We start from the raw sequence: 26,332 nt of genomic DNA, 5'->3' as shown, positions 1-26,332 counted from the left end.
TATAATCTCTGTATCCTCATACAAGAACAGATAAGGTTGCAGAAAATGTTTAAAAGGTATTCCAAGACAAAGGCAGGGGAGACACCCTGCAGTTTACCTGAAAATGCATGCTTGCATCCTGTCTGACCCATCAGATTCTCTCCTTAAATTAGTCTCTCTGCATGCTAAGTAAAACTGTCACTTGCTATTCAAGTGAGAGAGAGAGAGAGAGAGAGAGAGAGAGAGAGAGAGAGAGACCTTCAGCAGCTAGAGATGCCCTCATTTTTGCATTCTGCATCCAAGGGGAAGTGTTGAACCCTGAGCCCTGACCTGTCTCAGGAGACACATTGGAAGTAACATGTGAGACTGCGTGTTCTTTAACTCTCTGTGACTAGTTAGGTTGTGCGAATTTGCTTTTGTTTACTTTGTGAGGAGGAACTAGAGAGGCAGAGTGGTCTTTATAATCTGATCCCTAAAGAAATCTCTTATAACTAAGTAATTGTTTTGCCTGAAACTTAAACATTCATTCTTGATTGTATATACAAACTTTAGAAACTGGACACTGTTGTAATGAATTTGTTTAAGAGTCCAGATGTGTCCTAAGATGTATCATTGAAGGATAATTATCTGATTACTCAAAGTGGTAGTTGGGAGGAGGTCATAATACATAATTCTTATGATACCTCTCTATTACCCAGAGATGGGGCTGTAAGAATTGCTGAAAATAAAGTTATTTTATCTCTAGTTTTAACAAGTATTTTGGGGCCTAAATTCAGCATGTGAATGCAATAAAGGTATATTGCTAGTTTTATGGCTGTGGGTCCAAGAAAGCACAAAGGCAGACGGTCTGCAAACTCCAAGATGGAACACGAACAGAGCAGATCGTTTAACAAACACAAATGGATTTATTAATTGAAAAACAAATTGCACAATATGTATACACACAAACAGCCCGACACAGGCCGTGTTTTGCCCAACAGGGCTGCTTCAGGGGCTTCACAACACACTCTTTCTGTAGAGTGTGGTGAATATATGTTGAATGTACTCGTATTAAATATAAGGGAGCTCGCTTTGATATGAAAAAAACAGCTGGATCAGGGATGCCGAAAATCAAAATGCTGACTCCGAGTCAATCCGACAGTCACATATCTCGCGATCAGAGATATGTGAAGCAGCCCTGTTGGGCGAAACACGGCCTGTGTCGGGCTGTTTGTGTGTATACATATTGTGCAATTTGTTTTTCAATTAATAAATCCATTTGTGTTTGTTAGTTTTATGGCTGTGAAAGGGAAATCAAAGCTAGCTTTGGTGCTATTCTAAAAATCTTTTTTGTGAGATAGAATTTAACAATAGCTAAATAACAATGACCAATAAGTGATTTTATCTTAAAAACAAAAACAACAACAAAAAAAAAACCAGTGGAAGTGCCCTCACTGCAAAACCACTGAAAAATATTGAATTGTAATGTCCTGAAGGATTCCCCTATTTGCCTACAAAAAGAAACATGAAAATTTGCTTTTTTATAAACAGCTAAAGCCAGAAGCCCTGAGCATAACATCCCCTCTTGTCCCTGACAGTGGTTCTCTGCAGAAAGAGGTTGAATAACAGGAGCATACTGAAATATAGGAAATCGCCAAGAGATCTCTTTCATTCATTCCTGAACCAGTCATATTGACCACACACACAACTGCATTTTCAGAACATCCGTAATAGAAGTGCAACGACATTGCTATGCATATAGGTGGAAAATGTATAAGTGGGTGATTCCTTTTAGGAATGCCAATTCAGTGCAGTGGCATCTGGGCACCCAGACGCCATTACAGAATATTAGCGTAAGTTGGCACTGGCGCAGCTAACATTTATATGCCTCTAGCTACACCAGCCATAGGTGTAACTAGAGTACTTTACAGTATTTTTAGAGACGTGCCCATATACCCACCCATGCACCTTTCACACGTACGCCACCTTACATTTAGGCGCTAAAGGGCCGTTTTACAGAGTGGCGGTAAACCCAACGCTGGCGGTAAAATTCAGGAGGGGACCCAAAGCTTGCCAATAGGCTATGCATCCTTCAGGTTTGGGGGGCCAGCTCTGGAATAGTGGCCAAGGGCAGTTGCCCTGATTGCAGTTGCACACCCCTAATAGTTCTTCTGGGACTACCGCTGGCCCAGTGTGGCCACCGGTAGTAGTCCCACACTGAGCGAGCGCCATTTCTGGGGGAAAAAGATGTTGGATTATTTGTAGTAAATAATTAGCAGATTTTAGTACACACAGCTTCAGCTTTAGAAATGTTAATTTCTTTCTTCATCTCTCTCTCATTCACCCCAGAATAATTCACTGCTGAGTCACTTTAAAGTTGAAGTAACAAAACATCTGTTTACTCACAGTTTGCAGTTAGATTATAATCAGACAGGCTTATATATACATATTACTATACATTTGTATTATCAGCTCCTTCCATGTGCTTAGATGGTAATGGATGCTCACACCACCATAGATCCTCTCAGGTTAGGAGAGATCATGAGCTCCATGTGCTCCATGTGCTGCATGTGCTGTGTCTGCTGTGTCTAACCCCCACAGGAAGTTGCATAGCTGTGTGACCTCTCTAAGTAATTCACATCAGAGGTCACAGAGTAATCACAGAGAAATAATAGGTGACAGGCAATGCATGTAAAATACAATTACATTCCAACAAACCCCTTCTCATGCATAACTGTCATGCAATTATTTATTCATACAAAGTCCAAGCTTTATACGCAGATTCACAAAATGTTCTCTGGGTAACGGTTTGGTCATGATGTCAGCTGTCATCTCACTGGTGTGACAATAGTGTAGACTGATGACCCCTTCTTTTGCCAACTCTCGCACGTTGTGGTATTTCGTTGCGATGTGCTTGGTGCGTGACTGAACCTTGTCATTCTGTGACAGTCGGATGCAGCTCTGATTATCTTCCATTATCTGGATTGGTCTCTTTTCAGCTATTCCAAAATCCAGCAAAAGTTTTTCAATCCACATCAGTTCTCTGCACGCTTCCGATACGGCCACGTATTCAGCTTCTGTAGAAGACAGACTCACAATACTTTGTTTATGACTGGCCCATGAAATTTGTACATTTCCATACATAAACACATATCCACTTGTGGATTTATAATCAGAATGATCCCCTGCCCAATCTGAATCACAGTAACATATTAGTTTTGGATTACTATTGGCTGAAACCTTTAATTTACAATCAATGGTACCCTTTAAATACCTTACCATCCTTTTAACTGCAGTCCAATCTGATTTGGTAGGTGAGCTGACCCTTCTGCTCAAAATTCCTACTGCATTTGCTATATCAGCCCTGTATGTGGTAGCTAGATATAAAAGCTTACCTATGGCTGATCTATATTGGATGTTATCTGGTAAAGGTTCTCTTACTGTTTCATCCTTCAGAAAATCAGTGATCATGGGAGTGCTTACAACTTGGGCATCTTGCATACCTAAACTTTCAATAAGCTCATTTATTTTCTGCTTCTGGCTTAGAAGATAAGAACCATCATTTTGTTTCTCAATTTCTATACCAAGATAGTATGACACATTTCCAAGTTCTTTTATCTCAACATTGAGGTTTAAACACTTTACAATGTCCTTGTACTCTTGCTCACTTTTGCTTGCAATGAGCAGATCATCAACAAAAGCTAAAATGTATGCATATTGTCCATTTGTGCACCTAGTGTACAAGCATTTATCTGCTTCACCTTGCTTAAATCCTAAATTTGTCAATATTTCATGCAATTTTTCATTCCAACATTTTGCACTTTGCTTTAATCCATAAAGACCTTTGTTTAATTTACACACTAGCTGTCTTTGTTTTGTATTTATGAAACCTGTTGGCTGTTCCATGTACAAGTCTTCAGTTATTTCTCCGTGAAGAAATGCTGTTTTCACATCAATGTGTTTGACTTGCATGCCTTTTGAGACTGCAATGCTCAGAAGTGTTCTGATTGTCGTGTGTTTCACTACAGGTGCAAACACTTCATCAAAATCTTCTCCATATTTTTGAAGATATCCCTTTGCCACTAATCTGGCTTTATACCTTTCCACTTTTCCTTGTGCATTCCTTTTTAACTTGAATACCCATTTGCATCCTATAGCTTTCTTGCCAGGAGGTAATTTTGTAAGAATCCAAGTATTATTTTTATCCAATGCATCAATTTCTTCTTGTGCAGCTTTATGCCATTCAGCAGCTTCTTCTGCTGGCATTTTCTCAATCTCATCCCATGTTAAGGGCTCTTGAGCTTCTGCTGACTTTGTTAAGTAAGACAGTCTTGGGGGTGGAACACCTTTGTTTTCCCTGGATGAGCGTCTGACTACAGGTTGGTCTGACCTTTCCGCATCCTCTAAATCTGAGAGTTCTTCTCCAATTGATTCCCCTTCTCCAACTGTACTGTCTTCTTCAATGATCCTTTCTGTGTCTGCTTCCTCTGCCTGTTCCTCGTTAGATACAGGTGAGTTGCTTTCAGACATCTGCCTTGGTATGGCATTTATACACACTGGCATGTCTATTATGGTTCTAGTTTCATATTCTGGATGATAAGGCTCATCTGGGATAATCCAGCCTTTATCAACCCTTTTGTTTTCATCAAAATATGTAACATGTCTTATGCCAACAATGCCAGTTTTCAGATTTAAAATTCTATATCCTTTGTGTCCTGGAGTATAGCCAACTAAAATGCCCCTTTCTGTTGTGGAATCCAGCTTATGCCTTCTTTGCTTTGGTATATGAGCATATGCTGTACTTCCAAATGTTCTTATGTGTGAAAGGTTTGGCTTCCTACCATGCCATGTCTCATGTGGTGTGCGCTCAGCGCCTTTAGTTGGCATTCTGTTTTGTAGGTACACTGCTGTGAGAATGGCTTCCCCCCATAGTCTTTTAGGGAGATTGCTATCTGACAGCATACATCTGGTCATTTCCACAAGTGACCTAAATTTTCTCTCTGCAACAGAATTTTGCTCTGGTGTATAAGCTACTGTTGTGATATGCTGAATGCCTTCTTGTTCTAGAAATGTGCGCATGCTGTGTGAAGTGAACTCACCACCATTGTCGGTCTGAAGAACCTTTGGTTTTCTTTCAAATTTATTGCTCACCATGGCTACGTATTTCTTCAGCATGTCTGTGACTTGACTTTTCTCTTTCAGCAAATAGGCCACACAATATCTAGAGAAATCATCCAAGAATATTAGCACAAATCTGTTATTTCCCAATGATGGGATATTAAACGGTCCACATAAGTCACTGTGTATTAAGTCCAGCACTTTATTACTCCTATTTCCTGTGTATGCAGGAAATGAGGGTCTCACACCTTTTTGAGTAACACAGTCTATGCATTTCTCCATTTTACCAGCATCTGTACTTATCTGAATGCCAGTGGCTAGTTGCTTACTGTAAAGATCCTGGATCACCTTAGAATCACGATGTCCCAGGCGGCGATGCCAGATTTCCAGACTACATTTACCATCATTCTTCCTTACTTGCGCCATATGTGAGGCTTCACCTGAAATGCTCAGTTTATAAACATCATTATGCATAAAAGCTTCAGCATACACTTCATCATTTTTAGAGATTGTGCACTTACTGTTTTCAAAATGAATCACAAATCCCTTCTTATCTAATGTAGATACACTAAGCATATTGCAAACTGCTTGGGGAATATACAAGACATCACTTACAGGAATTTCTTTAACTTCATTAGACACTTTGCATTTTAAGAATCCAATACCTTTTGCTTGGATCTTAGCAGTCCCTGCGTTTGCAGTTTTAAGAATACCTTCCTCTGGACACATTTCCTGAAAGAAATCCTTAGAATTGGTTAAATGGCATGTGCTCCCCGAATCCAAAATCCAAGTACTTTCATTTGAATTATTATTTACCATAGTCAAAGATTTTTCTGCCATTAGAAAGCCCTTGTGTTTATCTTTGTCCTTCATACATTTCCTGGTTTGAAAATTCTTTAGTTCCATTGGCTTAGGTGAGCTAGAGGGAGTGTTTTGTGTTTCCTTACACCATTTAGATACATGTCCCTCCTTTCCACATGAGTAGCAAATCAGCTTGCCCTTGGGTGGAGTTTTCCCATAGCTCCGCCTTCCTCTGTTCTTTGCCAAGAAATTTGTTTCATTTCTCTCTGACTTGCTTTGAGAACACATCTCCTCAGAATCATTTATTATGCATTCCTGCCTTAGTTTTGATGTTGCCTGTTCAAAAGATTGCCCTTCAATGGCCTCATTTACAGACCTAAAAACATCAAACTTCTTTGATAGTGAGGTAAAAAGAAATGCTCTTTTCAATGCATCACACATGGGAATTCCAGAAAGTTCTAACTTTTGAAATGAAGACATAAGATGCATAATGTGATCATTACATTTACTTTTATCCCTTAATTTGGTTTCATTCAACTCTGCCAACCAAATTGGTTGCTGCTTTGCATATGTAGTTGCATACATAGTTCTCAGTTTATATAAAATGTCCTTTGGTGTATCTTTTCCCTCCACTAATATGGCTTGTTTCTCTGAGAGAGCTTCCAAAAGCATGCACTTCACATAATAGTTTGCATTGTCCCATTCAGCCATATTTTCAGCTGTTCTGTCTTGGTCTAAGCATATATCTAATCCTTTTGCTCGAAGGAGACATATGAATCTTAGTTCCCACTGCTGATAATTAAACTCAGTTAATTTAGGCACCTTGAGAGAATAGAACAATGGTAAATTTCTTCCCTCAGCCATTTTCTTAGCCTTCTGTCTGCTGTGTGGGGGGAGAGAGAGACAGACTGAATCTTTCCTTTAAAACTTAAGAGAAAAATGTGGCCTTTTTTTCTGCCTGGTAATATTTCTCTTCTTTTTCAATTCCTGAGCCCTGGGCCCATAACCCTTTTGTTGGATTATTTGTAGTAAATAATTAGCAGATTTTAGTACACACAGCTTCAGCTTTAGAAATGTTAATTTCTTTCTTCATCTCTCTCTCATTCACCCCAGAATAATTCACTGCTGAGTCACTTTAAAGTTGAAGTAACAAAACATCTGTTTACTCACAGTTTGCAGTTAGATTATAATCAGACAGGCTTATATATACATATTACTATACATTTGTATTATCAGCTCCTTCCATGTGCTTAGATGGTAATGGATGCTCACACCACCATAGATCCTCTCAGGTTAGGAGAGATCATGAGCTCCATGTGCTCCATGTGCTGCATGTGCTGTGTCTGCTGTGTCTAACCCCCACAGGAAGTTGCATAGCTGTGTGACCTCTCTAAGTAATTCACATCAGAGGTCACAGAGTAATCACAGAGAAATAATAGGTGACAGGCAATGCATGTAAAATACAATTACATTCCAACAAAAGAAACCCCTGGAAATGGCTTGCGCGGTGATAACCTGGTGGTAATCGGGCATCGACATGTAAGGGCTCCCAGCCACATGGCCATGTGGTAAGAGTTATCTCATCATGTGGCCTTTTTCTTTTTTGGCAGGGGTGGGCTTTTACCGGCTATGGAAAAAATGGCCCTGGTGTGCGGGAAAACCAGCCCCCGCCGCTATCACAGGACCCTTTTTCCCGCAGCTAAGTAAAAGGACCCCTATAGCACTTACAAGTGACCTTATAGAATAATGCTTAGGGCACTTATGTGAAAAAAATGCTATTTTCCCCTGCATTTACGTAAAAGAAGAGGTGCATATTTATAGAATTTCCCTTATACTGGTCTCCACTGTATACAAATATATCTCATATCCTGAAAACTTGAGTGGATTTGATGTCACCAAGTCAGACCTGGGAACTGTTATTCTACTTGCTCTGTACGTTCGTGTCAAACTGATTTCAGTTTCCAATGCAGTCAATCTGGCATCACAGATGTGTTCTAAAAAAAGTCATATTCTATAAGAAGATAATAAATAACAATCATTTTTCCCTTGTTTATGCAAGTCAAGCCAAATGCAGACAAAAACGTTGGATGATTTCCAACAGAAGGCACAAAAAAAAAAGTTCCAGCTTGACTTACGAAGATCACATTGAATTTAAGATGACGGCTTGACAATAGGTTTCACACTCTTTCCACCTGTTAGAAACTGATAAATTTGCTTGTTCATTCTGCAGAGTATGGTCTACTGTTGTGTTGCACATGCCTATCTAGCAGTCTGTGTTAGTGCCTCTAACCCAGGGGTTTTCAACCCAGTCCTCGGGACACAAAATGCCAGACAGGTTTTCAAGATATCTACAATGAATATGCATGAACTCCGCTCACTGGACAAATCTCTGCTAACTCCAGGCTTCGTTCCTTTTCCCTTGCAGCACCCTATGCCTAGAATAAACTTCCTGAGCCTGTACGTCTAGCTCCATCTCTACCTGTTTTCAAATCTATGCTGAAAACCCACCTTTTCACCACTGCTTTTGGCTCCTAGCTACTACTAAATTGCCTCCCCCCTTGTCCCTTCTTACCCAGTACTTCCCTCGCCCTTAATTGTCTTGTCTGTCTAAATTTTTAGATTGTAAGCTCTATAGAGCAGGGACTGTCTCTCTATGTCAAGTGTTCAGCACTGCATGCGTCTGGTAGCACTATACAAATGTTAATAATAATAATAATAATTAATAAACTTGGATGTACTGCCTCCACTGTATGAAAACTGAGTGCTCTTGGTGTGTGCCCTAAAGTGACTGACTGGGTTAGGAACTGGTTGAGTGGAAGGCGACAGAGGGTATTGGTAAATGGAGCTCATTCTGAGGAAAAGGATATTACCAGTGGTGTGATGAAATGTTTGGTTCTTGGGCCAATTATTTTTAACATTTTTGTAAGCGATATTGCTGAAGGGCTGTCTGGTAAGTTTTGCCTCTTTGCGGATGATACTAAAATCTGCAATAGGGTAGACACCTAATGGTGTGGGTAACATGAAGAATGACTAGTGAAGCTAGAGGACTGATTTGGAATTTGGCAGCTTATATTTAATGCTAAAAAAATGTAGGGTCATGCATTTGGGCTGCAAAAAGGCGAGGGAATGGGACAGTTTAGGGGGTGAAGAACTTTTATGCACGAAAGAGGAGCGGGACTTGGGTGTGATCATAAGTGATGATCTTAAGGTGGCCAACCAGGTAGAAAAGGCGATGGCAAAAGCTAGAAGGATGCTTGGGTGCATAGGGAGAGGAATGGCCAGTAGGAAAAAGGAGGTGATGATGCCCTTGTATGAGCCTGTTGAGACCTCAGGCTCATTTAGAACACTGTGTACAATTCTGGAGACTGCAACTTCAAAAAAGATGTAACAGGATGGAGTCAGTCCAGAGGGCGGCTACTAAAATGGTCAGTGGTCTTCATCATAGAACAGATGAGGACAAACTTAAGGATCTCAATATGTATAGTTTGGAAGAAAGGCGGGAGAGGGGAGATATGATAGAGACATTTAAATTCCTACGTGGCATAAATGAGCAGGAGGCGAGTCTCTTTCAATTGAAAGGAAGCTCTGGAACAAGGGGGCATAGGATCAAGGTGAAGGGGATAGACTGAGAAGTAATCTGAGGAAGAATTCTTCACGGAAAAGGTGGTGAATTAGTGGAACGGCCTCCTGGTGAAAGTGGTAGAGATGAAAACAGTATTTGAATTTAAAAGAGTGGGATATGGGCCTGGGTGCCCTTCTCTACAGTCCACTGCACTGATCACTGGCTACTCCAGGGACCTGCTTGCTGCTTTAAGAGGAATGGCCATTATATCTGCAGCTGTCATACAGCCTGGTATGTACTGTCACTTTCACCTCTTGTGGGGGGGGGGGGGGGGGGGGGGAGGGGTCAATCACCATTAGGCGATTAAGGGGAGTCATGCTTTTATCCCTCCAGTGGTCATCTGGGCAGTTTGTGCACGTTTTTGGCATTTAGTCATTATTGAAACAGGTCTAGCCAAAAGCATCCTATTTTTCACTCCGAACATTTTTACAATGTCCATTACTGCAGAAAGACATCCAAATCGTAAGCCCGCCCTTGTCTTGCCCCAAACACGTATCCAACATGCCCCCTTGAATTTGGATGAACTGCATAGAAAAATTTCTTTAAATGAGTTTAAAAAATAACAGTTTATACATTTTTGCACAAAAAAACCCCGTCCATCTACTACTACTACTACTTAGCATTTCTATAGCGCTGCCAGGGTTACGCAGCGCTGTACAAGTTTAAACATGGGGAAGGACAGTCCCTGCTCAAGAGAGTTTACAATCTAAAGGTAAAAACTATGTAGTCAGTGTAGGTATCAGGAATGGGAAGGTGGTTAGGCACCATGCTGTTTTTGGGATGTTTTTCTGTTTCGAAAATGATCCCCTATATGTATAGCATAACTACATTTTATAGCATGTTAATATGTATCCCTGTTCAAACTGTATGTTTCACTGAATCCCTAAGTGAACAGAAGCTGATACAATATTTACATGGTATATTCCATTACATCTTTCTGAAAATTGAATGCATAATTATTAGTTGCTGATTTTAATAGATTGAAAATATAATAATGTGAACATGGCAGGTGTAAAGGTTTGAACACCCTTTCTCCTTTGGTAGAAATAACAGCTTCCAAATATTTCCTGTAGTTAGCTAGGACTGTCTATTCTTCCTTTTGGAATATTTTCTCATTCTTCATTGTAGATCTTTTCCACTTCAGAAACATTCTAAGGTTGAAGGTTTGAGATCTCTCCCCCAGCCACTGCTGAGGCCCCACCACTGCACTGCAGCCCCACTGCTGTGCCACGGCCCCCCTACTGCATCGCTACCATCCTCCCTGGTCCTACCTTGAACGGCTGGTGGTTTAGTGGCTTCTTTGGGGGCAGAGTAGCGGCAGCGGGCAGGAAAGAGTGGGATTCTTTCCTGCCCCTGCAGACCCATCAAGGTAGGACCAGGGAGAGCTGCAATGTGCTGCAGTGGCGGGCAATCAGGCAGAGCCTCTGGGCTCTCGGGTACTGGTCGGTTGCCCTTATGGTCAGTCTGCCCCTGGTTTAGTCCATGGAGAAAAGTGGGACAGCGATTCATTTGAAATCACCACACACACTGCCCAGCATGTGCTTTGCAATCGTTGCAGCTTGGATGAAAAGTCTGTAGAAAGTACTCACTGACTTGCAAGCTAAAATGAGGAACTGAAAAGTGAAAGCAATGTGAGCTACATAGAAAAATCTGCAGCAGAAGTAAATGCATTTAAATCTGACAGAAATACAGACCTCCTAATTCGAGAAAGTTACACCCTCAAATTTCTGATTAGCAAGCAAATTTATGCATGCAGCTTATAGAACACTAGTAAAAAAGGCCTGTTTCTGAGACCAATGAAACAGGCGCTAGCATGGTTTTCATCGTGAGAGTGTGTGTGTGTGTGAGAGAGACTGAGTGAATGTGCGAGTGTGGGTGACAGAGTGAGGCTGTGTATGTGAGAATGAGTGTGTGTGTAAGAATGTGAGTGTGCGTTTGATATATGTAGACTTTGTGTGTGAGTGATTGAGGGAGAGAGTGTGTGTGTTTGAAAGAGTGTGTGTGTTTCTGTGTATGTGTGAGTGTTTTAAGCAGGTGGTGCATTCCCCTCCCCCTACCGTGCCGCTGTTCTTTCCCCTCCTCTCACCGCCCCAGTCACCCTCCAAGTTCCAGGCCACCCCCCCCCCTCAGAGTGAGTGTATGTGTTTGAAAGAGTGGGTGTGTGTGTGAGTGTTTTAAGCACGTGGCGCATTCCCCTTCCCGTTCTGTGCTCCTCTTCCTCCCCCTGTGTTCACCGTCGACATCAGCCTGCTGTCCCTCCCCCAAGCCCTCCTCCCTCTTTTCTGTGCTGCCTCCCAGGCAGTGCATGCAGCATTCATGCATTGATTTGTGTGCTGTGCTGCTGCTCCTCTCTCCTCTTTCTGTCTCCGTAGGAGCGCAGGTACCAGGAAGTTGTTTTGAAGTTCGTGTTCCTGTGCTCCAGGGCTAGTGAGAGATGAGTGGCTGCAGCGCAGACAGCCAATGGCTGAAGGCTGTCTGTGTTTCGTTTTTTTTTTGTTGTTGTTAAGATTAGCGGCGATCTTTGAGGGGGGAGGGTGGATATGTGAAACAGCAACCTCGGGGTGGGGGGGTGGGCTTGAGAGAGGAAGCTGAGAACTCGGGGGGGGGGGGGGGGTGTGTTTGAAAGAGGCGACCTTTGGGGGGGGGGAATGGGGGAAGCAGCGACCTCGCTCGCGGGTGTTGAGAGTGGAAGCGTCAAACTGAATAGGCGACCTTGGGGGGGGGGGGGTGGCGAGGGGAAGCGGCGTACTTGTTTTGAAGCCTCCAAAAGTCCCTAGCAACATGTGTGTTCGATGTGTGCTCGTCCCTCGCGTCAAACGTGATGACGTTGAGGGCGGAGCGATGCGATTGGTTGAGTGTCATTGCTCCGCCGTCGACGTCATAACGTTTGACGTGTGGGCGGGGCAGACACAAAGCGATCTCACCCCCTTCACTTTTAGAACGTTGGGTAAGTGAGGCTTCATTAGAACGTTGGAGGTGTGTTTTATATAGAGAGATGGTCAGTTATGAATGTAACTTAATGACTTAATTAGCTGCTAATTGGCTGTGATTAGTGCTAATTGGCAATTGCACATGTAACTGGCCTTAATTGGTATTCTATAAGTTGTATGTTCAAATTCTAGATTGTGCAATTCCAAGGCGGTGTCACGGTCCTACCGTGATTCCAGGACTGGTGCCATTTGCTTGTGCTGGACACCGGGAGAAGCGCTCTATTTCTGATGCTTCTGGAAATGGCTTGGGGTCCGTGCAGGCACGTCTCCAGCGTGTCCCAGCCACACTCATGTCTGATGCTGAAACTGATGCTGTCTTGGCGGGACATTTAAACTCGCTGGGTTAAGGCTTTGGCATTTTTGCAAAGTTGACCGCGTATAGTCGTTGCTTTGCCTTCTGTTGGTTCCTGAGATGCTTCCAGCCTGTGTGAATGGGTTCCTGAGACACTTCCAGCCTGTGTGACCGGGTTCCTGAGACACTTCCAGCCTGTGTGACCAGGTTCCTGAGACACTTCCAGCTACTAGCCTGAGTGAACGGGTTCCTGAGACACTTCCAGCTTCTAGCCTGTGTGAACAGGTTCCTGAGACGCTTCCAGCTTCCACCTATGTGAACGAGTTCCTGAGACACTTCCAGCTCCCAGCTTGTGAGAATGGGTTCCTGAGATGCTTCCAGCTTCCAGTCTGTGTGAACAGGTTCCTGAGACATTTCAGGTCCCAGCCTGTGTGAACAGGTTCCTGAGACCCTTCTAGCTTCCACCTAAATGAATGGGTTCCTGAGACACTTCCAGCTTCTATCCTGAGTGAACAGGTTCCTGAGACACTTCCAGCTGTGTGAACAGGCTCCTGAGACACATCCACCTTCTAGCCTGACTGAACGAGTTCCTTAGACACTTCCAGCTTCTAGCCTGTGTGAACAGGTTCCTGAGATACTTCCAGCTCCCAGCTTTTGTGAACGGCTTCCTGAGATGCTTCCAGCTCCCAGCTTTTGTGAACGGGTTCCTGAGATGCTTCCAGCTTCCAGTTTCTGTGTGAATGGATTCCTGAGACGCTTTCAGCTTCTCTGTGTGAGTGGGTTCCTGAAACTCTTCTAGCTTTTGTTGGGAGTGGGTTCCCGAGACGCTTCCAGCTCTGTGTATGTGTGGGCTCCTGAGACGTTTTCCAGCTTCTGTGTATGAGCCAATCTTGTCCCCAAGCCGCTGAGGCACTGCCTTATTCCTACTAGCTCCTACCTAGCCTTGCTTCTGAGCTGGTGAGGCGCTGTCTTACCCCTGCCTAGTCTTGCTCCCTACGTTGAGGCCTTAGCCAGTTCCTGTCATGTGTCTCCTGCCTTACCGGAGATTTGTCTATAGTAGTATTCTACTATGAAAAAAGGGCTCACTATCTGCATCAAAACAGGGGGCATGGACTTCGGAGGGGAATGGTCAGGTCGTGGACATGTCAAGCAGTTACTTGCACAAGTTACAGAATACTATCGTTAAATATCATTAACTGCCTACAGTGAGGCATGAGGTTTTACGTCAACCATTGAGCTAGTGTTAAGTGCTCATGCCTACAGTTAGGAGCCTAAATGTGTACTTATACTAGTATACTATAATGGCAGTTGCATGCACAACTTCCACTATAGAATTTGCGATTACCCCCAGATTCTATATCTGGTGCCGTAATTTGCGCAGGTTAATTAACGAGCCCATAACTAGCAATAACATGGTGCTAACAGCCAATTATTGCAGTTAACGTGCATCAATCGGGGTTTGTGCACGCTATTCTGGAAGGTCCGGCACCTAAATCCCATGGCATGTATCTGAAAAGGCTGCATGGCCAGGAGCGTTCCAAAATGTTATGCACACAATTACAGAATACTTCTTGAGTGCACCTAAATTGTAAACCAACATTTACACGTGGTTTCAGCGGGTGCAAATCTGGTGCCTACGGTGAGGAACAAGATCGGCGCTTAAGCACAATTTTATAAAAGGCCACGCCCTTTACAGAATCGCCCTTAGCGCCGATCTTTTCCCGCAACCATTTCTGAGCACCATTTACTGAACCTAGACCTTACTGTGCATCATCCAGGCATCTAACTTTAGGAGATCTACACAGAATTGCCCCTATATATTTGGGTGAACAGGTATCTCAATTCAAAGTCTATGGACAGAGTGGAGTGTGCACAGGTAGCATGTGTTGTGGCCTTTCTTCCTTTCACCTCCAATAATTTATTGGGCTGTGAACAATAACTGCTTTTAGAATAATTTCCACATGGGATTTGTACTCTATCCTCCCTCAGAAAGTAAAATATATTTGAACTTTCCTGCTTGGCTATTTGTATAACTAGGTTACTTAGGAGTGAATACATTGTGAATTCCATTCTTCTAGTCAAACACAGGAAATGAAATGCAGCTTACTGTACCTGCAGCTCTGGAATAAAAGTCCCTCTCCCTGGACAGGACCCTGCAAATGCTGTTAGAGGTGATGAAAGTACAATTGGGTTTGGGGTGACAAAGTTGCTGATGTCACACGATGGGTGCTCCAACTCTGCCCTCTGCATCACCACCTTGTCTACAACAATAAATCTGTTCCAGGGCAACCACAGTGTCCTCTTCTCAGTAATGAATGGAGAACGCTCAAAAAGGAGGGTGACAGAGATGCCTCCAATGGCGACTAGGTCAAAACTGAAAAGAAAGACAGGATACATTCGTGCATAAAACACCAATGGAGCAAGTTTTCTCCTATGGCCAAATGAATCATTAATAGAAAAGCAGAATTCTTTTTTCTTTACTGAGCTGACGAGATCTTTCCATTTCGCTGGTTAAAATCTGAGCAGAACCTGTGCTTTCCCCTTGTTTAGCAGCGATGTTTCTCTTGGGTTTCCTATACCACAGGTATTTTGCTGTGCTGCTGTTGTGCATACTAACTACAGAGTGTACTAAGTGAGAAAAACAAAGAAACAGAAGCAAACTGAGCTTTAGATCGGAAGATGAGTCAGTAGGTATCCTAAGTTATGGAATGGATGCTCTGCACACAGGGCCGGTCTTAGCAAGTGTGGGGCCCTGTGCAGACCAATTTGATGGGGCCCCATCCTAGCCCCGCCCCCACCCTAGCTCCACCTCCACTCTAGCTCCAGGGCGGCCACCCCTCCGTCCGAGGCCCCCCTCCCTCCCTCCCAGCTCCAGGGCCCGCCCCCCTCCGAGCTCCAGGGCCCCTCCTTCCTTCCCAGCTCCAAGGCCCTCCCTCCTTTTCAGCTCCAAGGCCCCCCTCCCTCCCTCCCTCCCAGCTCCAAGGCTCCGCTCCTTCCGAGGTCTCCCTCCCTCTGAATTTTAAAAGTTACCTCGTTGGGTTACAGGCAGCGGCAGGTAGCAGCAGTGAAAAGTGTGCGAGCTCGGCACTTCAGGAGCCTTCCTTTCTCTCTCTCAGCTCTGGCCCCGCCCATGAGGGTGGGACCAGAGCTGAGAGAGGGGAGGAAAGGCTCCTGAAGTGCCAAGCAGCTCGCACGGGGTGGAGGCGCGCCGCGCGAGGCCCTATGCGGTCGCCTCGCCCTAAGACCGGCCCTGTCTGCACAGTAATGGCACAAGCATCTGACTCACCTAGAAAGGCTAAGACCAATTTATTGTTAACCCTTGAGTGCAGGCACTAGTGAAATATGCATCAAGAATAGCCTCTCCTTGGAAGAAGCAAAAAGCAAGCGTTCACCGGAATCCTGAAGGCATGCAATATGGGCCAGCGAGTTGTCCAGCACCACGGTATAGCTAACATCAAGCTATTAAAGTTTATCTATTTCAGTGGGTCTCAACCCAGTCCTTGAGGCACACTTAGCCAGTCAGGCTTTCAGGATAACCACAATGAATATGTATGAGATAGATTTACATAGAATGAAGGTATTACATGCAAATTTATCTCATGCATATTCATTGTGGGTATCCTGAAAGCCTCATTAGTTAAGTGGATCCCAAGGACTAGGCTGAGACCCATTGTACTAGATAAACTTTAATAACTTGATGTTAGCTATACCCAGTGCATTTTTTTCTAGCAAAAAAGGTGCCGGTACTCAAATGCCAGGCCACTCTTCAGGGGTGGGGTGATCACTGAGGGACCCACCCCCACAATAGCCAGGCCCCCTGCAACCAGTCACAGAATCTATGTCAAGGCAGAATTGGTGTGTAGAGCCTGAGCTCTTTCATTAAAACTTGGAGATAAAATTTGGGGACCATGGGTCAATTTTGGTAGACAATGGAAAAGGTGCCGGTACTCAGAACCCCCAAGTACAGTGGCGTACCAAGGGGGGGGGGGCGGTGGGGGCGGTCCACCCCGGGTGCACGCCGCTGGGGGGGTGCTGCGGCGCGCGCCTGCTCTGAGTTCGCTGACTTTGCGCGTTCGCTGCAGCTCCCTCTGTCCTGGAACAGGTTACTTCCTGTTCCAGGTCAGAGGGAGCTGCAGCGAACGTGCGGTCAGGGAACTCTGAGCAGGCGCGTGCTGCGGCACCCCCCCCAGCGGCGTGCACCCGGGGGGGGGGGGGGGGGGCTGCCCCCGGGGGGGGGGGGGGGCCGGGCGCCGCCTCAGGTGTCCACCCCCCTAGGAACGCCACTGCCCAAGTACCCCCCTCAAAAAAACACCTGGCTATACCGTGGTGCTCGACAACTCACTGGCCCATATTGCATGCCTTCAGGATGCTGGTGAATGCTTGCTTTTTGCCTCTCTGCCTCATGTAGGGCAAAACAACCCAGACAGTTGAGGGTTAATCTAACTCCAAACTGTGCCTATCATCTCAGCTACAAGAAAGACCCACATACTACAGAGAAGACATGGCAGACTTGGTTCACTCCTGAGTGCACTTTCACTTCAGTAACTCCCTTGACACTATTTCCTGTGGTGTGAGTGATGAAAGCTCTCTATGAAGAGGTTTTCAATAGGCCACGGTTTGTGTGTTAAACAGGCCGTCATTTTGGTTTGAGATTTCGCTGTCAGTTTTGATGAGACCTATCTGTATGCTGAAGGCAGACTGTCAGTGAAATGTATCTTTTTCTCATCTCCATTGCAACCTGTTCTTGAGAGGAGGGGGATGAGCTTTCCTGAGGACAGAGTAAATAGTGAGTGATTTCTCTGCTTTGTGGGGGAGGCGGGGGTTCTGTGAAACCTGTCAGGAGTGTAGGTCACAGAAGAGAGGAGTGGAAAATTCTAAGAGAGTTAAATTCACAGAAGTGTTGTAGTTCTCCCGGGGAAAAGAGAGGGAAATCTTAATATGCTAAAACCTTACCTCAGGTGAAGGCACCAGGAACCCTACATATAGGGAAACAACAAAGCTGGCTCAGGGGGCTCCTGCTAGGTTGGGTCCCAAACCCAAGGATGCTACTGAGGTGGTGTTACAGAGACCACCGAGTTTGGCAGGAAGCTAATTCACTCTAAATCTTGCATGTAAACTTTTACACTTAGCTAGGGTTACCATATTTTGTCCTCTGAAAAAGAGGACACATGTCCCGCCCACACCCCGCCCCTTTTGCATCCTCACCATGCCCCCTGTCACATATTCCCCTCCCCCCGGGTCACATATTCCCCTCCCCTGCCCCCCATCACCTCCCCTCCCCCGGGTCACCTCCCCTCCCCTTACTTACTATCTACTGCCCTGGTGGTCTAGTGACCTCTTCGGGGCAGGAAAGAGGCCCGCCGCCCGCCCGTCCATTTGACCAGAAATCCGGACAAACGGGCGGACTGGCAAAACCTGTCCGGAAGCCCGGACATGTCCTCAAAAAGAGGACATGTCCTGGTAAATCCGGACGTATGGTAACTCTACACTTAGCGTGCAAAATTGCATGTGAGGTTTTAGAATACCTACACAGTTACACATGTAAGTTAACTGACAAATTAGCTGCTAATTTTCACTAACTAGTTATCGGAGTTAATTGGTGCAAATCGGCACTAGTATGCGGTAATGAGTGTAACTGTCCTAAATTGGTATTCTATAACCTTAGCATGCAAATTCTATATTGCTAGATTCTATATATGGTGCCTAAAAAACAACACAGACAAAAGCACTATTCTATAAACTGTGGTTAAAGTTAGGTACGGTTTATAGAATAGTGCTTACGCCCAGGAATCATGCTACCTTTAGGCGAAGCCACTTCCACCAACTGAAACATGGTGCAAGTGTACATACCTAAATTAGGTGCATATCATTGTTATTCTATAACAACGTGCTTTAAATTCAGTAATGCCCCCAGTTATGCCCATGAACCTCTCATTTCTGTACCCCCTTTTCAGATCGCAGGTGCATTTTAGGGGTGCATCCCAACACTAAATTTAGGTGCATAAATGCTAATTAAATCTAATTTAGCGCCAATAATTGCTTGTTAAAAGGCCATTTATTGGCGCTAATTAGCTTGCGCCCAAATTTGTACACAAAAGTTTTGGTGACTTTTATAGAATTAGGGGGATAGCGTGTAACTGCAAGGGGGTGTAGATGTGGAAGGGGCATGAGTGGGTCAGGGGCATGGCCAACACCTACATGCTAAGGTTAGAGAATAATGACAGTTACTCATGCAACTATAACATTTAGGCATGAACATTTGCAGCAGTCATTGGCATTCTGTAAGTGGCCGCACCTACATGTTGGTGTGTAAATGCTGTCTTCCACTAGTCCTATCCTATATAATAAAACACACCTCCAACATTCTGAAGCTGAGAAAGTGAAGCCTTCAAGCCTTGAAGCATTCCTGCAACGTTCCGGAACTACGTATCGTAGATTGAGGAGATGGAGCCTTACAGAGCGCACGAATGCTTCAAGGCTTGAAGGCTTCACTTTCTCACACACACTCACTTTCTGTCTCTCACATACACTCTCTCTCACACACTCTCTCTCTCTCACACACTCTCTCTCTGTCTCACACACTCACACTCACTCTCACACACACATACACTCTGTCTCTCACACACTCTCTCTCTCTCTGACACAAACATACACACACTCTGTCTGTCTCTCTCTCACTCATTCTGTCTCTCACTCACACACGCACTCCATCTCTCACACACACTTTCTCTCTCACACACATACTCTCTCTCTCTCAAACATACACACTCCGAGGAAAACCTTGCTAGCGCCCGTTTCATTTGTGTCAGAAACGGGCCTGTTTTACTAGTATTCTATCATGGCAATTACATATGGTCTGAATATCACCACTAACCAGTTAAGTACAGACTCCTCCCAGGTTCTACTCAAACACCACCCACTGACTGCCCCAGCACTAACTAGGCAGTACAGGGGCGGTTAGTGCTGACATTCAGCAACACTGTCCTGTTAAAGAGTGATTTAACCAAGCAGAAGGCTCTCCTGTCTGATTAAATCACTTTGAATAGTGAGCCCTATGTGTTTCAGAGAAGCAGGATTAGAGGCATTCTTGGGGATGGACTAAAGGTTATGGCCTAGATTCTATATATCATGCCTAAAAAAAAATCAGTGCCGAAATGAAAGTACGCCTAGGCGTATTCTATAAAGAACGCCTAATAAACCTAAATTTCCATGCGGTTTATAGAATACGCCAAGCGCCCATCCGAGTGACTAAAATTTAGACTCAGGCAGTTACGCCAAGTAAAAACTTGGTACAAATGCCGCTGCCTAAATTAGGTGCGGACAGGGTGTATTCTATAACCCCGCGCGTAGATTTTAGAAACACCCACAACCTGCCCATGGCCATGCCCCCCTTTTCAATTATGCGACTTAGAATTTATGAGCATCACGTCATAGAATACGCTTAGATAGTTCTGGGCATAAATTCTAATTAAAGCAAACTAGTGCCAATAATTGCTTGTAAAGTGGCAATTACTGGCACTGATTGGCTCGTTAATTAAGTTGTGCATGCAAATCCAGAATACCTTAAGTCGTGCTATATAGAATCCGGGGATATAGGGATAGCAGCAATATTCAGCAGCAGGACAGCACAACTATCAGTCCTAACATCATTTCATTTAATACGGGCACTTGCTCATGGTTGAACATGGATCACAAATAACAGCAAAACTGTACATATATCACAGTTACAACATATTTGTTACTAGAGATGGGCTGTCATTTGCAAGGATGCGGGACATGTCAAAGACATATCCCATGTTGCATGTCATTGGCAAATGAAATCGAGAACAAACAAATATGACATTTTGTGTTTTTCCTTGCCGATAGCATGTGCATGTGTGAACTATTGTGCTTAGGTGAACCATCGGGAAAGAGCGTATCTAAAAGAGTGCAAACAACATGGGAAATGAAATGAAATAACTATTTTTGGGCTGTCCATACCTATTGGCCACAATAATATTAATCACAATTGAAAATAGGTACTACTGCATCAGCTGATTAATTCCACATAATGAAACATTCCTTAATTCCTTTTAATTCCATCAAAATGCTAAATTCAATTTGAAAACATCTTTTACAGTACAGCCACCTTCTTGAAGCTTTTCTAAAATAAGAGGCCAAACATGGGTTTATCGCTCACTAAAAAGGAAGTATCGCCGGCAGTACTTCCCACCCCCAGTGTGCCGTCATATCTGCCCAATTACCACCAGATACACACCGGCGCTACAAAAATAAATATATTTTTGTAGCGCCGGTGTGTATCTGGTGGTAATTGGGCAGTGCCAGGCGCTGCCTGGTTACCACCAGTTTAGCATGGGAGCCCTTATCGCCACCTCAGTGGGTGATGGTAAGGGTTCCCCCCCAACTTTGAAATGGCCATGTGGCCATTTCTTTAAAAAAAGAAAGACCTACTGCTGCGGTAAAAGGGGGCCTCGGCGCACATCAGAAACACACACCAACGCCAGCGCAAGCCCCCTTTTGCCACAGCTTGGTAAAAGGGGCCCTAAGTGTCATGTTGTTCCACTCTGTACATATTTATCCCCGGATTCTATATATGGTGCTCAAACTTTTGTGCACAAATTTGGGCGTGCACCCAATTTTTGTGTGCAATTTAACTGAATAAGGAACCAATTAGCACCAATAATTGGACGCTGATAATCTATTATTGGTGCAAATTGGCAACAATTTGAATTTATGTGCGCATTTTGTTAAGCTCTATTCTATAAAGATGCACGCGTAAATTCTTACGGGCGGATCTGACAAGGGTGCGCGGCCATGGGAGGTCAATGGGCAGGCAACATAGTAAATGATAGCAGATAAAGACCTGGACGGTCCATCCATTCTGCCCAATAAGATAAACTCATTTTACATGGTATGTAATACTTTATATGTATATCCGAGTTTGATTTGTCCGTGCCTTTCTCAGGGCACAGACCGTACAAGTCCGCCCTGCACCGGTTTTATTCTCCAAATACCGGCGTCGCCACCCAATGTCTGCTAAGATTCCATAGATCCATTCCTTCTAAACAGGATTCCTTTGTGTTTATCCCACGCATGTTTGAATTCCATTACCGTTTTCATTTCCACCACCTCCCGTGGGAGGGCATTCCATGTATCCACCACCCTACCCTCTCCGTGAAAAAATACTTCCTGACATTACTCCTGAGTCTGCCCCCCTGAAACCTCAATTCATGTCCTCTAGTTCTACCGCCTTCCCGTCTCCGGAAAAGGATCGTATGTGGATTAATACCTTTCATGGGCATTCCAATCATTAGTGCAGACTATTACAGAATAATACTGATCTGCACCTAATTTAGGCATGAAGATTTACACCAGGTTTCAGTTGGTGTAAATCCTTACGCCTAAGAGTGAGGTGCAGATCCTGGCACTAAGCAGGACCCATCTCAGAGCGCCGTTTATAGAATAGCCCTTAGCGCTCATTTTTTTTCGGCACCATTTATGGAATTTGGTCCTTAATGTTTAATATGGAAGTTGCTTCATTTTTGTTGCCACATGTATTTAAACCTGATTCTCGCTTCTCACATAACTGTGTCTGACCTTGCTGCTGTTAATGGACTATTTCAGTAAATTATTGATGGGTGCTGCGTATAAAGGAGACCATATTTAATCCACAGTAGTCACTGTTTTTTAAACACTGACCGCTGTGGACTGAATTAAACCCAGATATTCAGTGCTGGCCTATCTAGCGACTGGCACTGAATATTTGGGCATTTGCAGGCTGCCAGAAGTTATCCGGGAACAGCCGATATTCAGTTCAGGAACTTGGATAGCTAACTGGGCGCAGTTAGGGCTGCGTTATCTGAAGATTAGAGTGATTTAAACTGGTAGGAGCCTCTTCTGCCTGGTTAATTCACTCTGAAAATCGATCCCAAGCTTCCAATTGAGCTGTTGATGAAATGGGGCTATACAGCTTAGAAAATTACTGCCTAATATTCTAAATGATTTAAACAGGCAAAGTGAGGATTGCCTGGTTTAATCGCTTGTGGCCACCTAACAGTTGATATTTAGCGACACTTAATTGCTAAAAAGTTGTACTAACTTTAGCCACCAAGTTAGCTGGGTACTGGTCTCAATATTGGCCGATACCAGGTTAACTTCTGGGTAGTGGTATTAGGGCTTCTGGGTCTCCTGGCCCAATCCCCCCTCCAAAAGGGGGGAAAAGGAGGAAAGGTTCCTCACGCAGACGTGAGCAATAACACAAAAGAGGGAGGCAAACTCAAAGAGGAAATCGAAACATAAAAGTTTTTATTATAAAAGGCGTAAAGCCGACCATGTAACGTAAGAGTCTATATAATAAGATGCATAAAATAGACCCGACACGGCTGTATTTCAGTACCAAGGCCTGCCTCAGGGGTCAAAGCCAATCTCTTATGTGTTGGTGACAAGACTCGATCTAAAGGAGATGTGAAGATTCTGGTCGCTAAAATGCCTTGTGATCCCAAGTCAAAAATCGCTCTGCAAAACAAACACCGCCTCACCGGCAAAGCTGGTGACGTAATAAATGCGGCCAGAATCTTCACATCTCCTTTACATTGATTTGATTTCCTCTTTGAGTTTGCCTCACTCTTTTGTTTTATTGCCAATCCCCCCTCCCCCAGAAGAAACAACAAGCCCAGGACTAAGCCCTCCCATCACCATAGCCCCCCCCCCAGGCCTACCTGGAATCTCCCTGGTGGTCTAGGCAATGCCCACTCATTCTTGCCTGTTGGAAGTCCAGCCTTAAAATGGCCATTGCAACCCCTAGCAGGAGTCTTCTTGTACTTGTGAGTATTACAAGATTGCCTCTAGGGGTTGTGATGGCCATTCTGAGATTGGTCCCGCAATGGTCAGGAGCGAATGAGCATTGCTCCTGCCCATATGACACCCCTAGACCAACAGAGAGATTCCAGGTAGGCCGGGGTAGGGAAGGGGAGCCTATGGATGTGGGGTCTTGGTCTGGGGCTTGATTTTTTTCAGGGAGGGAGGGAGGGAGGGAGGGGTGAATTGGAACACCTTCTTGTCCTTATGTGGGTTCCGGCCGATATTCAACTGGGGCCGCATAAGTGTCTTATGGCTGGGCACTGAATACCCAGGGCTAATTCTGCCCTTAGCAGTCAGCATTTGTGGGCTGAATATTGACCGGTTAGTTTATATTAAGTGCCCTTCATAGCACTGAAATTGTGCTAATCATTTTCTGGCCAACTTCAAGCAGGAAATAGCCTTAGGCAAAAGCATACTTCTCCTCCAATTTGACATGTTGAGTGCTTTTGACATGGTAAACCATAATATTCTACTAAACCTTCTTGATTACTTCGGGACTGGTGGAAATGTACATAGATGGATTAAGGGCTTTCTAACCTCTAGAACATATCAAGTAAAATCTAATTCGAACATTTCACCACCGTGGAAAGCGGATCGTGGAGTCCTCCAACGTTCACCATTATCCCCAACACTCTTCAACATAATGTTGATCCCTTTGGCCAAGTCCTTATCCAATCTAGGCCTTAACCTGTTTATCTATGCAGATGATGTCATAATTTACATTCCCTTCAGACACGACCTGTCTGAAATCACCAATGAAATTACTCTTGGTTTGAACACCATGAATTTATAGGCAAATTCTTTTCAACTGAAACTAAATACTGAGAAAACGCACTGCCTTATCCTTTCATCTCAACACACTAAGTTCAAATCTTCAACCTTAAACACCCCAAATCTTACCCTTGCTATATCTGAGAGCCTAAAAATACTTGGTGTTATAATCGATCACAATGTAACACTCGAAAGCCAAATAAACTCCACTACAAAGAAAATGTTCTTTTCATTGTGGAAACTTAAATGGATAAAACCTTTCTTCCCGAGAGAAGTAATTCGTAATCTAATACAATCAATGGTATTATGCCACTTAGACTACTGCAACGGAATATATGTAGGATGTAAAGAACAACTTACAAAGAAACTAGAGACCGCCCAAAACACAGCAGCCAGATTAATCTATGGAAAATCCAAATTCAATAGTGCTAAACCCTTTTTCGAGAGAAACTGCATTGGCTTCCAATTAAGGAACTTATCGCCTTCAAAATCTGCACCCTAGTCCACAAAATTCTTTACGGAGAAGCCCCTGGATACATGACAAACTTAATCAATCTACCTTCCAGGAATATAGCCAGATCATCCCATTCATACTTAAACCTCCACTACCCTAACTGCAACGGTCTCAAATATAAATCCACTTATGCATCCATCTTCTCCTTTATAAGTACACAACTATGGAATGCACTGCGGAAAGCTGTGAAAACAATCCACAATCATCTTAATTTCAGGAAATCTCCCAAGACCAGCTTATTCGGAATGGCCTACCCCAAGGATCCAACATAAGTCCCTATATTCTGCAACACTGCAAATTAATGGACCGTATTGACCACTTTTACCCTTTCACCTTTTGCCCTTTATAGCCTGTTTTTTTGATTCCCCCTGTCCTCTACACTATGTTATTTGTATAGTTACCGGATTGGCGACTGCCTTTACGGTTTGATGTTAGCCACACTGAGCCTGCAAATTGGTGGGAAAATGTGGGGTACAAATGTGTTAAATAAATAAATAAATATTCTCTCTCCATTTTCAAGAATCTGTGTTTTTATGGTTTCATCCTAATTTCTTCCTAACTCTTCCATCCCTGTGGCTAACAGCCTTACTTCTTAAGAACCAAGAAAAAAAAAATCATTCTCTACCTTCCATCCTGACGACTGATGGTATATCCAAAATTATTATGGTTCAGGAAGCTGACATTCACACCAACTAGCAGGGTTCCATCAACTGTCATCACCTGGCCTCTCACGACACATACACGACTGCAAGAGAGAAAAAAAAAATATGACTGAACCCATAGCTCAAGGTGCAGCTGACATTAGCAGTACACTGTTATCCAATGACACAGCCTGGGTAACCTTGAATGCATTTCAACCTGAGTGGAGACATTCCCAGAGGTATGCATACTTTTGAAAAATTCTCCCATCTGTGAGTAAATTAACGCTGAGAATTGAAGTGAGCCAAAGAGCAGGTGTAAATTTTCACAGTGGAAGTATGTGTATACCTTCTCTTTGAAAAGGTGGCAAAGCCTGCACAAAAAGGACAATACGTACACACTTTTTATGCATTGGGTCCTTTTACAAAGACGTGTAAAGGCTTACGCACATCCAGTGTGCACCAAATCGGCATTACTGTGTGCCCCGGGCGGTAATTCTGAATTTGGTGTGCGCTGAAAACACACGGTAGAAAATATTTTCTACTTTCTACTGCAGGGTGCCTACCCGGTGGTAAACTGCAGGTGGCATGCGCTGCACGCTTACCGCCCAGGCAGCATGTGAGACCTTACTGCTAAGTCAATGGGTGGCGGTAAGGTCTCAGGCCGAAAATGGACACACGCTGGTTTTCATTTTGCCGCGAGGTCCATTTTCCAGCCCATTAAAATAATCCCTTTTTTTTCCACACGCTGTGGAGAAATGGTCCACT

General features: G+C 44.0%; 1 protein-coding gene across 1 annotated transcript in view; it reads right to left on the bottom strand.

The window, feature by feature from the left end:
* TENM1 (teneurin transmembrane protein 1) overlaps nucleotides 1-26,332 on the bottom strand; it is a 696,753-nt gene that overhangs the window by 258,578 nt on the left and 411,843 nt on the right. The window contains exons 14-15 of the mRNA XM_030210273.1: nucleotides 25,552-25,671; nucleotides 14,894-15,155 (exon numbers count right to left, since the gene is read on the bottom strand). Coding sequence (XP_030066133.1) covers nucleotides 14,894-15,155; nucleotides 25,552-25,671 — 382 coding nt within the window. The remainder of the gene's footprint in view (nucleotides 1-14,893; nucleotides 15,156-25,551; nucleotides 25,672-26,332) is intronic.

Source organism: Microcaecilia unicolor, chromosome 7 (genome assembly GCF_901765095.1).
Source record: "Microcaecilia unicolor chromosome 7, aMicUni1.1, whole genome shotgun sequence".
In the NCBI taxonomy this organism is placed as follows: domain Eukaryota; kingdom Metazoa; phylum Chordata; class Amphibia; order Gymnophiona; family Siphonopidae; genus Microcaecilia; species Microcaecilia unicolor.
Note: the sequence above shows the minus strand (reverse complement) of the source record. Positions and strands in the feature narration are given on the sequence as shown.